At 35.7% G+C, this 14632-nt stretch overlaps 1 protein-coding gene and 1 long non-coding RNA gene across 2 annotated transcripts; one reads left to right on the top strand and one right to left on the bottom strand.

The window, feature by feature from the left end:
- Nucleotides 1-6223: 6223 nt before the first annotated feature.
- LOC105956352 (uncharacterized) lies at nucleotides 6224-8224 on the top strand. Its single transcript, XM_012980201.2, has one exon. It carries the CDS (start codon nucleotides 6349-6351, stop codon nucleotides 8044-8046), a length of 1698 nt encoding a protein of 565 aa, XP_012835655.2. The 5' UTR covers nucleotides 6224-6348; the 3' UTR covers nucleotides 8047-8224.
- Nucleotides 8225-8434: 210 nt separating this feature from the next.
- LOC148765229 (uncharacterized) lies at nucleotides 8435-11045 on the bottom strand. Its single transcript, XR_016029713.1, has 3 exons — nucleotides 9692-11045; nucleotides 8632-9604; nucleotides 8435-8527 (listed from the first exon to the last, which is right to left on the bottom strand). It is a non-coding gene; the product is annotated as an uncharacterized LOC148765229 (long non-coding RNA).
- Between the last annotated feature and the right edge of the window lie 3587 nt (nucleotides 11046-14632).

Genomic DNA, 14632 nt, shown 5'->3' with positions numbered 1-14632 from the left:
TACTGATAGTAGTATATCGATATTGATAATACTAATTAATATTGATACTAATATTGATATTGATACTAATACTGATAGTGATAGTGATACTACTATCGATATTGATACTAATATTGATACTGATACTGATACTGATACTGATATTGATACTGATACTGATACTGATACTGATATTGATACTGATACATATACTGATACTGATACTGATACTGATACTAATACTGATACTGATACGTATACGAATACTGAAAATGAAACTGATATTGATACTGATATAGATACTGATACCGATACCGATACCGATACCGATACCGATACCGATGCCGATGCCGATACCGATGCCGATGATGATACTAATGGCGATGATGATACTAATGCCGATACCTATACTAATGTCGATATTGATTTTGATATTGATACTGATATGTAGACTAATATTAATATTAATATTAATACTAATACTAAAACTAATATTAAAATTAATATTAATATTAATATTAATACTAATACTATTACTAATACTAATACTAACACTAATACTAATATTAATACTAATTCTAATACTAATATGTTAATGTTAATGTACATATTCTAATGCTAATAATAATTTTAATGTTAATGTTAATCTGGATACGCTTATGCTGATTATAATTGTAATACTAATATTATTCAAATTCTTATCCTATTCATAATCTTATTCATAACACTATCATGATTCTAAGCCTAATCATAATTCTAATCCTAAACCTATTTCTAACATTAATTATAATCCTAATAATTTTCCTACTGTTAAGTGTATATTTTTACACTTTATCGTACCTTTTTATTTGAGCTTTTGGTGTGTTTTAATGATAATTGGTGCTTAAAAAGTTGATTTATTGTATTTTAGGTACAAATTGAAGAATTGGAAAAGTATGGGGTCAAAACTGCAATTTTGGAGAAAATATGGGCCAAAAGTGAAAAAATCAAAATTCTGAAGAAACAAGGCTCGGACCCCGTCCCAGTTTTAGTGCAAATTATGGGACCCCCGTCCGAGACTCCGAAGTTGCGCAGTAAAGGGATTTTAATTGCACAAGGAAACTGCCTTCTTCCCCAAGTTCTTCACCCTATATAAGACCAAGCCAAGCACACAATTGGGGATCTTTTTTACGCAATTTGGTGAGCAACAAAGCAATAACGAAGACGAAGAATTCAAAGACTCTAAGCATAGATTTATCGTTTATGACTTATTTTATTTGTGTTTTTCCTTTAATCATGAGTAGCTAATTTTCTTATTTCTAGGATTTTATTTGGAACCCTATGTGGGATTTATGAACCCAATTCTATGATTTTATGCAAGTTTTAATTCCGGATTATTTCTTCTACTTGTTTTATTAAGTGCATGAACTTGATCAACTTATGTGCTTTTATGTTATTGTTAATCGCATGAATCGGAAGATCGGGTTAATAATTAGAACTGTGGTAGAAGAGCCTTTGTGGTATTAACATAGGAATATAATTAATCTCTTAGGTAGCCATTATTGAGATTTGTGCTTAATGTTGTGTTCTTGAATTAATTGCATAGGAATATAGTAACTGAATCTAGAGTATTAGAATCGTAATACACGCGGAAGCGGGTTATGATTATTTTAGCATCTCAGGTTAATAATCTGGGTTAATTGCTTGCATAATTGAAGGAATTGAGGGAGTAATAATCACATAGGGGGGAGAATAAAATTCTAGGCTTGTTTACTTTGATTAAATCTTCGTTTTAAATTGCTTTCTTGTTTTTGCTTGCTTTTTAATTTAGTTTAATTTCGTTAATTCTCTCTAAAGTCGACTGTGTAGGATGGGCTTGATAATAATTGGTAGAACTTAGCGTCTAGGATTAAGTAATTGAATATTCCCTGTGGGTTCGATATCCGGACTTAATTGTCCACTATATTACTTGTACGATACGTGCACTTGCGTGTAGGTTTTCGGCCAACACCTACTAAATAATACAAATGCTTATGCTAATGTTAATTCTAATTATAATTCTAATTTTAATTCTAACCATAATCCTAATCATAATGCTAATCATAATCATAATATTAATACATATCACTAATTGTAGTACTGATCAATAATCATAATCTTAATTATAATTCAAATATTAATATTAATCATAATCATAATCATAATCCTAATATTAGTTATAATACTATTTTAATCCGAATCATAATCCTAGTATTAATACTAATACTAATTCCATGAATATTAATTATAATCCTAATTCTAATGAAAATAGTAATCAAAATCATAATTCTGATTTTGCATCAATGTTTTTGCAATTATCTATTATTTTGTATAAAAAACAATTCTATTCAATCTCGCAATTTTTATATCAAATTCCTTATGTATGTGTGGTAACTGAAACATCAAAAAACACATATTAAATATATTAGAAATTAATATTTAATTATATTATCAAACTGACATTAAAATTATTAAAAATAACATAATGGTATAAGCAAACGTTAAGACGTGAAAAGAACGATAATCGTTGTTAATAGGATAAATTATGAAAATCCTCTTGAACTTTGGCTAAATTACGGAAAACACCCCCATAATACTAAAAAGTTGTGAAAATGTTATTTAAGAAGAATAAATATTTCGTGTGAAGTCCCCCTCAGGGTAATTTTTGTCTTTAAAAAATACCATAAACAAATACCGTGTGCAGGGTAGAATCTGCATTTTTCAGGGAATATTCCACGGAATAAAAAGAATTCCGTGAAAAATCATACCGTGAGGGGGTCGATGTACGACAGGAACAAACATTAGGAAAATTTTGATAATTACGAATATGATATTAAATTAGTAAAAAAGATAAACATATTCTTTGGTCATGTTCATGTAAAATGTCTAATATCAAATGATTTATTTGAATTTTTTTTTTTTTTATATATCAATCCAAGTTTGTGAATTAAAATACAAAATTTTCGTAACACCATCAATCATACAATTATAATAACTGAACATTTTAAATTGAATTTAGATAAATTCAAATTAAATTAATAAGTATTAAAATTAAATTAAAAAATAAAATTATTTAGAGCTTCCAAGAAAGTTGATATATTTAGAGCATTTTATAAATGGTATGAAATAAATATATAATAAAATAATTTAATATTTTTTTAATTTTGGAAAATGGTGACATGTTTTTTGATGATTTATTTTCAACAATCAATTTGCCACATGTGATGAAATTGAATACATGTCACCAATTGAAATTGACAAATGTCAATCAATTAGGTGTGGAATTCAACTTTTATATATTATATAGATTAATCTTTGCCGTTTTTCTTTTTTCTATTTTTAATTTGTGCCGGTTTTTTTACCAATCTCCCCTTTCGTAGTGCTATGGTCAATTGGTCATCCACCTGGGCGATGTAGATTGTGTAGAGTGCTCTTCCGAATATATGCGGTTGTGGAAGATTTGTTTCTCGTATCAACAATATTAAAAAAAAATGGACATTTTTTATATATATATTATATATGGATATAATTATTATTACCATGTGACTTGGATTCTTCGACTGTTGCCTTAAATTGCTTCATTTGGTTGATTTGAACAGCCAAATAAAAAGGGCGTGTCGAATAAGGACGTGTTTTGCTGCAATACAGGGGATGCTGCCTTCCATCGGTAGTTCGACCGGTTGGTTTGCTGAAATACGTCATGCCGTTTGGAGATGGAAAAGCGGGGTAAAATCCACCTGCATCGAAATTTGAGTCACCCAAGTTGAAGATGGCCTCATAAGCACATTGTGCGTAGCTTGAAGGAGAAAACATCAGCATTAATAAAACCATCGGAAAAACGAGGATTTGCGCCATTTTTTTTTTCTTTTCGTTTGTTTGTTGAAGTATCGTAGAGGTGGTGAGAAAGATTGAAACGACGAGGTGGTTTATATAAGGGCCATTTTCACCAAGGAATTTAAAGACATAATGACAAGAATTTAGGAGAGTAGATCACAACGTAAGACCTAACCGTGTTTAAGGATGTCTATACAAATGTTTCCAACTAGAATAGTGGTTATTCTATTAAATCAACAGTTGAATCTGCAACTACTATTTGTTTCTGCAATGAAGCTTGTTAAGTCAGAACTTCGTAGTCGGATATGGGATTAAGTGTTTGAATGATTTTTTTGGTCTCATACATTGTAAATGTGCAATGATCGAAATGGAAAGTGAACATAAACTGAAACGAAAACAATATATATATATATATTCCAACCAAACGAATTACAAGATAAATTATAAAAGCAATCCGGGAAGCTCAAACATCGAGAATTATAGCTTCAAACACCGATCAGAATCTCGACGAAAGACGAACTTAAAACGTAGAAAGCGCTCAACGGGGGAGGGGACTGAGTTGACGATTTCAGCTGCTTCCACCTCCGCCACGTGTCGCTGTCTTATTTATAAAAATTAAATAGCAACGACTAACTAAAAGAAACGTGAACACGCTTTAATTGCAGAGTCGTCGTCTTCTTCTTCTTCTTCTTCTTCTTCTTCTTCTTCTTCTTCTTATACTCTCCTCTGTTCTTCCATGAATTCAGGAAGCTCAAATTTGCATGTAACAAAAGGATGTACCAGAAAGAAAACATTGATACTGACCAAGTGATAGAATTATTTTCAGGAAATTTCAATTTGTAGTTTCTACATTTCTTATTATTTGTAGTTTCCGTCACTTTTACGGTTTAATAAATATTTTCCGACACCGTCGAAAATTTTCCGGTATTGCGACGGCCTATCTTTTTTCCCCATTTCCTTGTAACGCCAATCAATTATATTATCAAATGCCGGAGCATCGCACCAATGGCAGAAGTTGTTGTATTTCATCCATCGAACAAAGCAGTGGGTATGAAAAGCATGTCCGCACGCGGGGACCACCGATATCTGATCACCGATATTCGGGCCCCGCGTACATATCCTACAAACCGGCATCAACCCTAATCCTTGGTCAACATTCACAACCCTAGTCTTCGATAACATTAAAATATCACGAGGAATACGATCACGGTCATTCAACCTCAATTGGACCAACTTTTCGGCTCGGATCGCCCGGTCCATGGCTGCCCCCACTGTCTCGTCTTTCTGCTGGACCGTTCGGACCTCAAAGTTGACTAGCACTGGGATTATGCGTCGAGAGGCATCATGTTCCGGGTCGGCCATCGCCTGTCTGGCAAAATCAAGCAGCTCGAGCTCGAATGTTTGTGTTTCGTAACCGGTCATCCAATAATCGAGCATGCGGTGAGTTAACATAAGTCGCAATAGAGACGATTCACTATCTTTTCCTATTCCGCCATAGTCGCATTCTAATGTTTCCGAGTCCATGATTTGATCTTGACCGTCCGTTGTTTTGATGATGAAGTTAGTTTGGATCTCAAACATGAGAGTTTTCATTCCTCGATGGAGTTTGTATTTGTACCGTAAAACTATACCATTGTCGACCGAGATACGATAGTTGTATTCGTACCCCGCCACTCTTTCTGCTGCCATTTTTTTTTAAATAGATGTACCTACAAACACATGCGCAATCAACATTAAAGAAACAAATAACAAGTTACACAACATGCAGATGCAGGAATACAGTTATATTAAAATAAATAAATTATGGCCCGATCCGCAATTGAAAAATAATTATTAAATACATCCAAATACAATGAATCGAAATTTTCAAAATTATTTTAGATCGGAATTTGGAAATTCCGAAAATTTTATGTTGAGTTCCGATTCCGATCTGGTTTATTTTTTCAGAAATTGGACTACGAAACATTGTTCCCAAATCGAAAATTTCGTTCTGATTTTCACCCGTAGATCAGATCTGATGATATGCCAAATAATAAAAGTAGATCAAATACTAATCACACAACCAAATAATAATTAATCACAAGAGTAAGTGACTAGTAATGAGAGAACAAAAAACAAAATCTAAAAAACATACAATTGAGAGTACCTGAAGTGAAGACAGAATTGAACAACAAAATTAATATATTTTAGTCGTTGTGTTTTTATTCTTATAGTATATTTTTTCTATCTCGAACTCCACTCATGAGTTGACACGTGTTTTTATTTAATCATAGAATTGAATTGTTATGCTGCCAAGTCACGTTAAAATAGGAATATTAAGTTAATTAACTACTCTACTTATGTTTATTTATTTTTAATTTTTTTCTTTTTTTCGTTTTTTTTTATGTGTGTGTGTGAGAGAGAGAGAGAGAGAGTCGTTTGTTTAATTACATACTAAAATCGGTGAAATTAAGAAAGCGGCATTTCTAATCTGATTTAATTTTGAGAAAATAATTTTACTCCACCACCACCGTCACAATGATAAAACACCGGAACATTCACCCCCTCCGCCGCATCGCCGCCGTAAACCCCCAAAGTTTCCACTCAGCCACCACCACTACCACCACCGCCGCCGACCACGACGAGCAACTACTCTCTAACATAAAATCGAAATCCGAACTCGTAAAGTCATACACCGTGACACCGCCGATCAAACCCTGGCCCCAAAAGCTCACCACCAAGCGCCTCTGCTCCATCATCGCCCAGCAGCAAAACGTCGATCTCGCCCTCCAAATTTTCCACTACGCCGGCAATTACCACCCTAATTTCCGCAATAATTACGACACCTACCACTCCATCATCCACAAGCTCTCCCGCCGCCGCGCCTTCGAACCCATAAACTCCCTATTGAAGGAACTGCGCGAATCCCAAACCAAATGCGGCGAAGATCTCTTCATCACTCTTATCAGAAACTACGGCATTGCCAGCAAACCCAAAGAGGCGATCAGAATATTCCTCCAAATCAACGATTCCGGTGTTCAAAGGTCAGTTAGGTCATTCAACACTCTGCTCAACGCTCTAGTTCAGAACAAGAAATACGATTCCGTTCACATTATGTTCAAGAACAGCCGGAAAAGATTCGATATTGTGCCCAATGTTTTCACTTGCAATATACTGCTGAAAGCTCTGTGTAAAAAGGACGACGTCGAAGGTGCAGTCAAGGTGCTCGATGAAATGCCGAGCATGGCTATGGTTCCAAATGTGGTGAGCTACACTACGATTATGGGCGGGTATGTGGATAGAGGCGATATGGTGGGAGCTAAGAGAGCTTTCAACGAGCTTCTAGATCGAGGGTGGTTGCCCGATGCAACAACATACACTGTATTAATGGACGGGTTTTGTAAACTGGGAAAATTTATCGATGCAACAAAAGTGATGGATGAAATGGAGGAAAATGGGGTCGAGCCGAACGATGTTACATATAGTGTTATGATCGAGGCATTGTGTAAAGAAAATAAATCGGGTGAAGCTTTGAACATGATTAGTGATATGCTTGAGAAGAAATACGTACCGAGCTCTGGTTTATGTTGTAGGGTGATTGATGCGTTGTGTAGAGAAGGGAAAGTGGATAAAGCGTGCGATTTGTGGACGATATTGTTGATCAAGAATTGTACTCCAGATAATGCTATATTAAGCACGCTTATACATTGGTTGTGCAACGAAGGGAAGATTTGGGAAGCGAGAAAGTTGTTTGATGAGTTCGATAGGGGTTCGATTCCCAGTGTTTTGACGTATAATACACTCATTGCGGGTATGTGTGATAAAGGGGAGTTGTGTGAAGCGGGGAGGTTGTGGGATTGCATGGTGGAAAGGGGGTGCCCCCCGAATTCTTTCACTTATAACTTGCTTATAAAAGGGTTCTGCAAAAAGGGTTACGCGAAGGAAGGGATTAGGGTTTTGGAGGAGATGTTGGATAAAGGGTGCCCTCCGAATGAATCGACTTATTCTATCTTGATTAAAGGGCTTTGTGAATCTGGATGCGAATCGGATATATCGAATGTGCTTAATGTTGTTGCCTCTAGTAAAGTGGAAATTAAATCCGATTCTTGGAAAGTTTTAGTCGACAAATTTGTTGCTAATCGTGGTACCACGGGTGTCACTTTGGAAAGAATATTGTCGGCCAAATCTTCAATCGAGACGGCCAATTCTTCAATTGAGACGACGAGTGCTACTTAGAGGTCAATTAGCACTCGAATTAGCTAAGGTTTTGCTCTTATCTTTTCTCGTTTTAGTTTGATGTTGTGCAAGTTTTAAATAGCTGCAAGTGTTGGGCAGAAAATTGTATTCGTATTCATACGGAAGTTGTTCGTTCATCTCCACAATTAATCGAAAAATGAAAACTCTTGTCTTCAAACCAATTTCAATACCCTTATGCTTCCACTTGAATTCGCAGCAACAACCATTTGCGATTTTCGTCTCCAACACAAACTCGAAACGAATTGCCCATTTCCTTCACTGGTCTCGTTTCCCGATAATCCGAATTCGTGACTAGTAATCGGCATTGGCAACGATCGATAATAAAGCATAAACCTAAACAAATATTCAATTAATTAGCATATGATACATCCTTGTAATAATAGAAGAAGAAAAAAATCACTTCATTAGTTTCAGAACCACAAGCTATATATCCATCCAACACTGCCAGGCCAACAAAATTCTACATAGATAGATACAAAGTTAGAGAAACCAAAAAAATAAAAAAATAAATTAAATAGAGAAAAAATAAAATTAATTTATGGGCTTAGGTAAAAATTAATTTACCTTCTCATTAGTATGTCCACTAAAGGTCAAATTGCAAGCATTGGAGGATAATCCCTCTAAGCTTGTTTTCTTCAAATCCCACAACTTCAACGTATTATCCGTCAGTGCCGATACGATAGTTTCCGGATCCAAAAACCTAGCATAGCTAACGGCATTTTTGTGGCCCGCTAACGTGCACCATGGAATTCTCGTGTGACGCAAATCGTAGCCGTAGATTTTATAATCGGCGAATCCGAATGCCATTAAATGAGAGGAGTATTCAGAGAATTGTACGCAACATATATTGGCGGGGTTCCAAATCGTGTCGAGTGAGTTTCTCTGTACAATCAAAGTGAAGATATGCAGTAGTGAAGGCAACATAGTGCGTATTTTATAATTTTATTGTCAATATTCATTAATGACTAAAGATTAGGAATGGAAATCGAACAGATCGGACCGAAATTAGAAATTTCGGAAAAAAGAGAAGAAAACAAATTCGCATTTCATTCCAATGAAATCGGAATTTTGGAAATTGTAGGGAAAAAAACTTGTTCCAAAGTCGGAAATTATCGGATCGGATTCGGCGGAATTCACAATGTCCAATTTTTTAATATACATAATAAAGATACTGATATTACTATGTGTAACTTTCGGAAATATTTCGATAATTAAATCGGACAGAAAATCAGGATCAAATATGTATTCCAATTCCGTTTAGAAAACATCGGAAAAATCACAAATCGGAATAAAAATGAAAAAATGTTGTCTCACATCGATATTCGGATCAAAATCTGCGGAATGCAAAAATTTCGTTCCAATTTCCTCCGATACGAAAGATATAATATACCTCATTGATACTCCATATTCTAACAGAACAATCGTCTCCACCGCTAGCAAACTTTGTCGGATCGACGTGGGAAAAATCGACCGACCACGCTCTCTTCCGGTTTTCATCGTATCTGGCAAATAATTCTCCGGTGCTCGCATCCCACATCTGAAAACATGATGATCCATAATTTAATTAACTACAAAATAAAAATATAATTCAAGAATATAATCGAGCACGAAATTTTAAACATACCTGCACCAATCCATCATAATCGGTTGAAGCCAAATAGTTTTTGATGTACTTATTCCAACAAATACAACTAAGTTTCGATTTATTCGACATTTCAAGAACCGGATATTGAACGTCGATTTTTTCATCCAAAAGAGAATCGAGCTCGAATATCTTGATTTTCTTCGAAACCCCAGCAACCGCAATGAACTCTTCGTCGCGGTCAAAGCTCAACGAGCATATCACGTTACTCGACTCAAGAAACTCCTTATTTTTCAATGTTCCACACACTTCAAACTTGTTGTATCGAGCAAACTGAAACACGTTGTTATATTTTACAAAAGTGTTTTTAACTCTCTTACTTTCAAACTAAATTTTAGTTATTACTTAGTGGGCTAAGTGTTATTACTTAGTGGGCTAAGTGTTATGACTTAGTGGGTTAAGTTGTGATTAGTGGGTTTAATTGTGGGTTTTATTTTAACTTCCTAACTAACCCACTAACCCATTATCTTGAGTGCTCTTGTGGTTGGTTTTCTTGCAGATCATGGGCTGAGGAGTGGAAGCTTGGCAAGTCTATAAATACCAAACTCAAGACTCAAGAACTCTACAGATTTCGAGGAAACAAAATAGAGTGCTGAAGTTTTATCTCGAGAATTTTAGAGTGTTTCTAGGATCTGTTGTACGTACTCTTTATGAGTACATTATTTGAAATCTAGAATTTTTAATATTTTTCTTTTAGTATCTAGATTTGATTGTAAGAATGATCTTGAAAAAGATTCATTCATAAGGAAGAAGTTTTCGCACCTCTTCTGTTTGTATTCTTAGAATACTGATTTTAATATATTTTTCCGTCCTGTAAAGGGCAAGTTCACAAGTCTTTACTTGTGAACATTTTTTTAATTCTGAGCAGTGTCTTTTAATCCTTATATTTCCGCTGCATGTTGTCTCAAGTGTCATAACATTTCAGATAACATCTCTGTATAATACGAATTCGGGACCATAAATTCTTTCAATTGGCATCAAGAGCCAACAGTTGACGTATACTAAGTGTTTGTTCCTTTTTTTTCTTTACAGAAACGAATTCGTGATGGATACTCAGATGACTGCTTCTATGCGACCTCCTGTACTTGATGGCACGAACTACACCTACTGGAAAGTCAAGATGAGGGCGTACATCAAAGCCATTGATGAGAGAGCATGGAGATCTATTCTCACTGGATGGAAGCCACCATCTATCACAGATGTGGACGGAGATGTTTTTCCAACTCCAGAATTACGGTGGACACCAGACGATCTATCAAATGCTAACCAAAACTCAAAGGCGTTAAATGCAATTTTCAATTCAGTAGATTTAACAATGTTTAAATTAATCTCTGTATGCACTTCTGCAAAGGATGCTTGGGAAGTTCTTCAGCTACATTGTGAGGGATCAGATAGTGTCAGAAGAACCAAGCTCAGACTACTCTCTTCCAAATTTGAGAGACTGAGAATGGAGGAAACTGAAACAATTTCTCAGTACAATGAGAAGTTGATTGATTTGGCTAATGAATTTCAATCCTTAGGTGGTCCCTTGAGCAACGAGACACTAGTGAATAAGGTATTGAGAACTCTTCCAGAAAGGTTCAGCATGACGGTTACTGCTATTGAGGAGGCTAAAGATACATCATCTCTACGGCTGGATGAGTTAATTGGGAGTCTCAAGTCCAGAGAGATGAACTTCGAAGATCAAAGAAAGGAGAAAGGAAAGGCTATCTCAAATGCACTCCAGGCAGAATTAGAAAAGGAAGATGTTGCTCTGGAATATGATGATGATGCAGAAGAATGTCTCGACAATGTGGCATTTCAAATTCAGAAATTCAATAGGGCGTACAGACGAAGTGGAATTAAGCCCAGACAGTTATTTCCAGAAGGCTCTCCACAAAATCGACAAACTCAGCCCCGGAACCGATCTATTCCACAGAGAACATTTCCTCAAACATATTCTCAGAACACTTTAAAAAATTCTTCATTTATTCGTTCAAATTCTGAACCACCTAACTTGGATCATATTAAATGCAGGGCTTGTTCAGGGTTTGGACATTATGCTAATGAATGTGCAAATACCTTGAGAAGAAGAGGAATGAGTTTGATTTGTGCTGTCAGTGATGAGGAGAAAGAACAACCTGAACAGACAGAGGAACAACAATCCTCTAAACAAGCTCTTTCTGTCAGATATCTCACTGGAAATTTCTCTGAAACAGAATCCCAAGGAGTCTCTCTGGATGCTGCAACACTTTCTGAAACACTTTCAGTTTGTGAGTTAAATACTGATCATTATACATGTTTAAACTCTATTTCTGTGAATGCATCAGAATCCAGTAATGAAGCAGTCAGTGATGATGAAGAAATGTGTAAAAAGCTGATCAGAAACTTGGAGAAGAAGACTCAAGCTCTAGATGCAGCCAACAGGGAAAATTCTTCTCTTAAAGAAACAATCACACATTTGGAGGTTGGTATCACCAAAAAGGATCTTGAACTGGCAAAGGTGAAAGATGAACTCAAAGAAGCAACTCTAGCAATCAAGAGGATGAATACCGGCACAACTAAACTCGAAGAGATTGTGTCACTGGAAAAGTACAACAAAAAGGAAGGTCTAGGGTTCAAGAAACAAGTGAAGAAACACAAGCCAGTAAAGAAGAAAGAAATTGTCTTTGTCAAAGAGAAGGGTTCAAATGGGAAGGAATTCAGGAATCTCACAGTCACCACTTCAGAGTCCAGAACAAGAGGATACATTTGTCATTACTGCTTCTCACCAGGACATATTCGTCCATTTTGTGAAAAACTCAGTAGTGACAAAATGTTGTACAAAATAAGTCACAACACTCCAGGGAACACTTCAAAGAAAAAGGTAGAATGTACCAAAAAAGAGTGTAAAATATGGACTCCCAAAGGTAAACTTTTGTGCAAAGCAGTATACACCTCTTTAAATGCTAACATTTCAGGTTCATGGTATTTTGATAGTGGATGCTCTAGGCACATGACTGGAACAAAGGAATTTCTATCAAACTACCACACACTTAATGGAGGACGTGTAACCTATGGAGGAGGAGCTAAAGGCAAAGTGGTTGGACGTGGAACACTCAGTATTGAGGGACTCCCAAAACTTTCAAATGTCCTACATGTTGAAGGATTGGGGTCAAACCTCATCAGTATCAGTCAATTGTGTGATGATGATCTACGTGTAGAGTTTGATAAATACTGTTGTTCTGTGTTTGATAATCAAAATCATTGTGTATTGACAGGTTCCAGATCAATGGATAATTGCTATCAAACTGGTGACACCATATCTTGCAAGAGCTCAAGAGTAAGTGAAGTAGAGCTATGGCACCAGAAGCTAGGACACACAAACTTCAAAAATCTGAAGCTGCTCAACAAATACAATGCCATAAGAGGAGTACCAGACCTCAAGATCAAGGATATTCCTATATGTGGAATGTGCCAGAAGGGAAAGCAAACCAGAGTACCACACAAAGTGCTGCAACACGTTGGTACCACTATGTGTTTTGAACTTGTACATATGGACCTTATGGGTCCTATAGAGGTAGAAAGTCTAGGTGGTAAAAAATATGTCTTTGTATGTGTTGATGATTTTTCAAGGTATACTTGGGTGTATTTTTTAAGAGAAAAATCAGACACTTTTGAAGTGTTCAGAAATCTGTACAGGTTTGTGAAAACTCAATTTCAAGCTTCTGTTCGTAGAATTAGATCTGATCATGGAAAGGAATTTGAGAATGCTTTATTTCTTGCATTTTGTAATAAAAAGGGTATAAAGCATGAATTTTCTGCTCCAAAAACTCCTCAGCAAAATGGCATTGCTGAAAGAAAAAACCGAACCATCCAAGAAATGGCTAGGGTGATGATGAGTGCAAAAAATCTGTCTAAGAGGTTTACAGCTTGTCACATCTCAAATCGTGTGTATCTAAGATTAGGATCTATGATGACTTCATATGAAATTCTTTATGGTAAGAAACCTAATCTCTAATACATGCATGTGTTTGGATGTGTCTGCTATGTTCTAAATGATAGAGATCATCTAGCTAAATTTGATTCAAAAAGTGATTTGAGTTTGTTTATGGGATACTCTAACAACAGTCATGCTTATAGAGTATATAATCTAAGAACTCGAACCATTATTGAATCTGTAAATGTGGTATTTGATGATTTTGCTGATCTTCGCAGTAAAACAGCTGAAGATGAAGTTGATGATTTAATTGCTGAAAGAGAAACAACCGAAGAAGTCATTTCTACCACAGATGATCCAGATACAGACAGTCCAGGTCCGAGAGAAGAAGGTGCTGAGCCAAGTGTTGCCACATCGGACTCAGTACACCATCCAGAAACTGAATTGCAGCCAACCCTTGATGTCTGCAGAAAGGAACCCTCAAGTAGAATTCAGAAAAATCACCCATCTACTCAAGTAGTGGGAGATATCTTTGATGGAATGAGGACCAGAAGAAAAGAGAGAGTAAACTACAGAGATATGGTAAGATTTGCAAATTTATCTTCTGAATGTGCACTAACTGGAACCACTTGTTTTGTGTCCTCAGTAGAACCAAGAAATATTGCAGAAGCTCTGAAGGATGAATTCTGGGTAAATGCAATGCATGAAGAGTTGAATCATTTCATCAGAAATGATGTTTGGTACTTAGTTCCCAGACCAAATCATGTAAATGTGATAGGAACTAAGTGGATCTTCAAAAACAAAACTGATGAAAAAGGTACAGTGGTTAGAAATAAGGCTAGGTTAGTAGCACAAGGTTATACCCAAATTGAGGGTATAGACTTTGATGAGACTTTTGCTCCAGTAGCTAGAATTGAATCTATTAGATTACTTCTTGCTATAACTTGCTTTCTTAAAATCAAACTGTATCAGATGGATATCAAAAGTGCATTTCTGAATGGGGTTCTGAATGAGGAAGCATATGT

Source organism: Erythranthe guttata, chromosome 14 (genome assembly GCF_056151865.1).
Source record: "Erythranthe guttata isolate IM_541 chromosome 14, IM_541, whole genome shotgun sequence".
NCBI classification, from domain to species: domain Eukaryota; kingdom Viridiplantae; phylum Streptophyta; class Magnoliopsida; order Lamiales; family Phrymaceae; genus Erythranthe; species Erythranthe guttata.
Note: the sequence above shows the minus strand (reverse complement) of the source record. Positions and strands in the feature narration are given on the sequence as shown.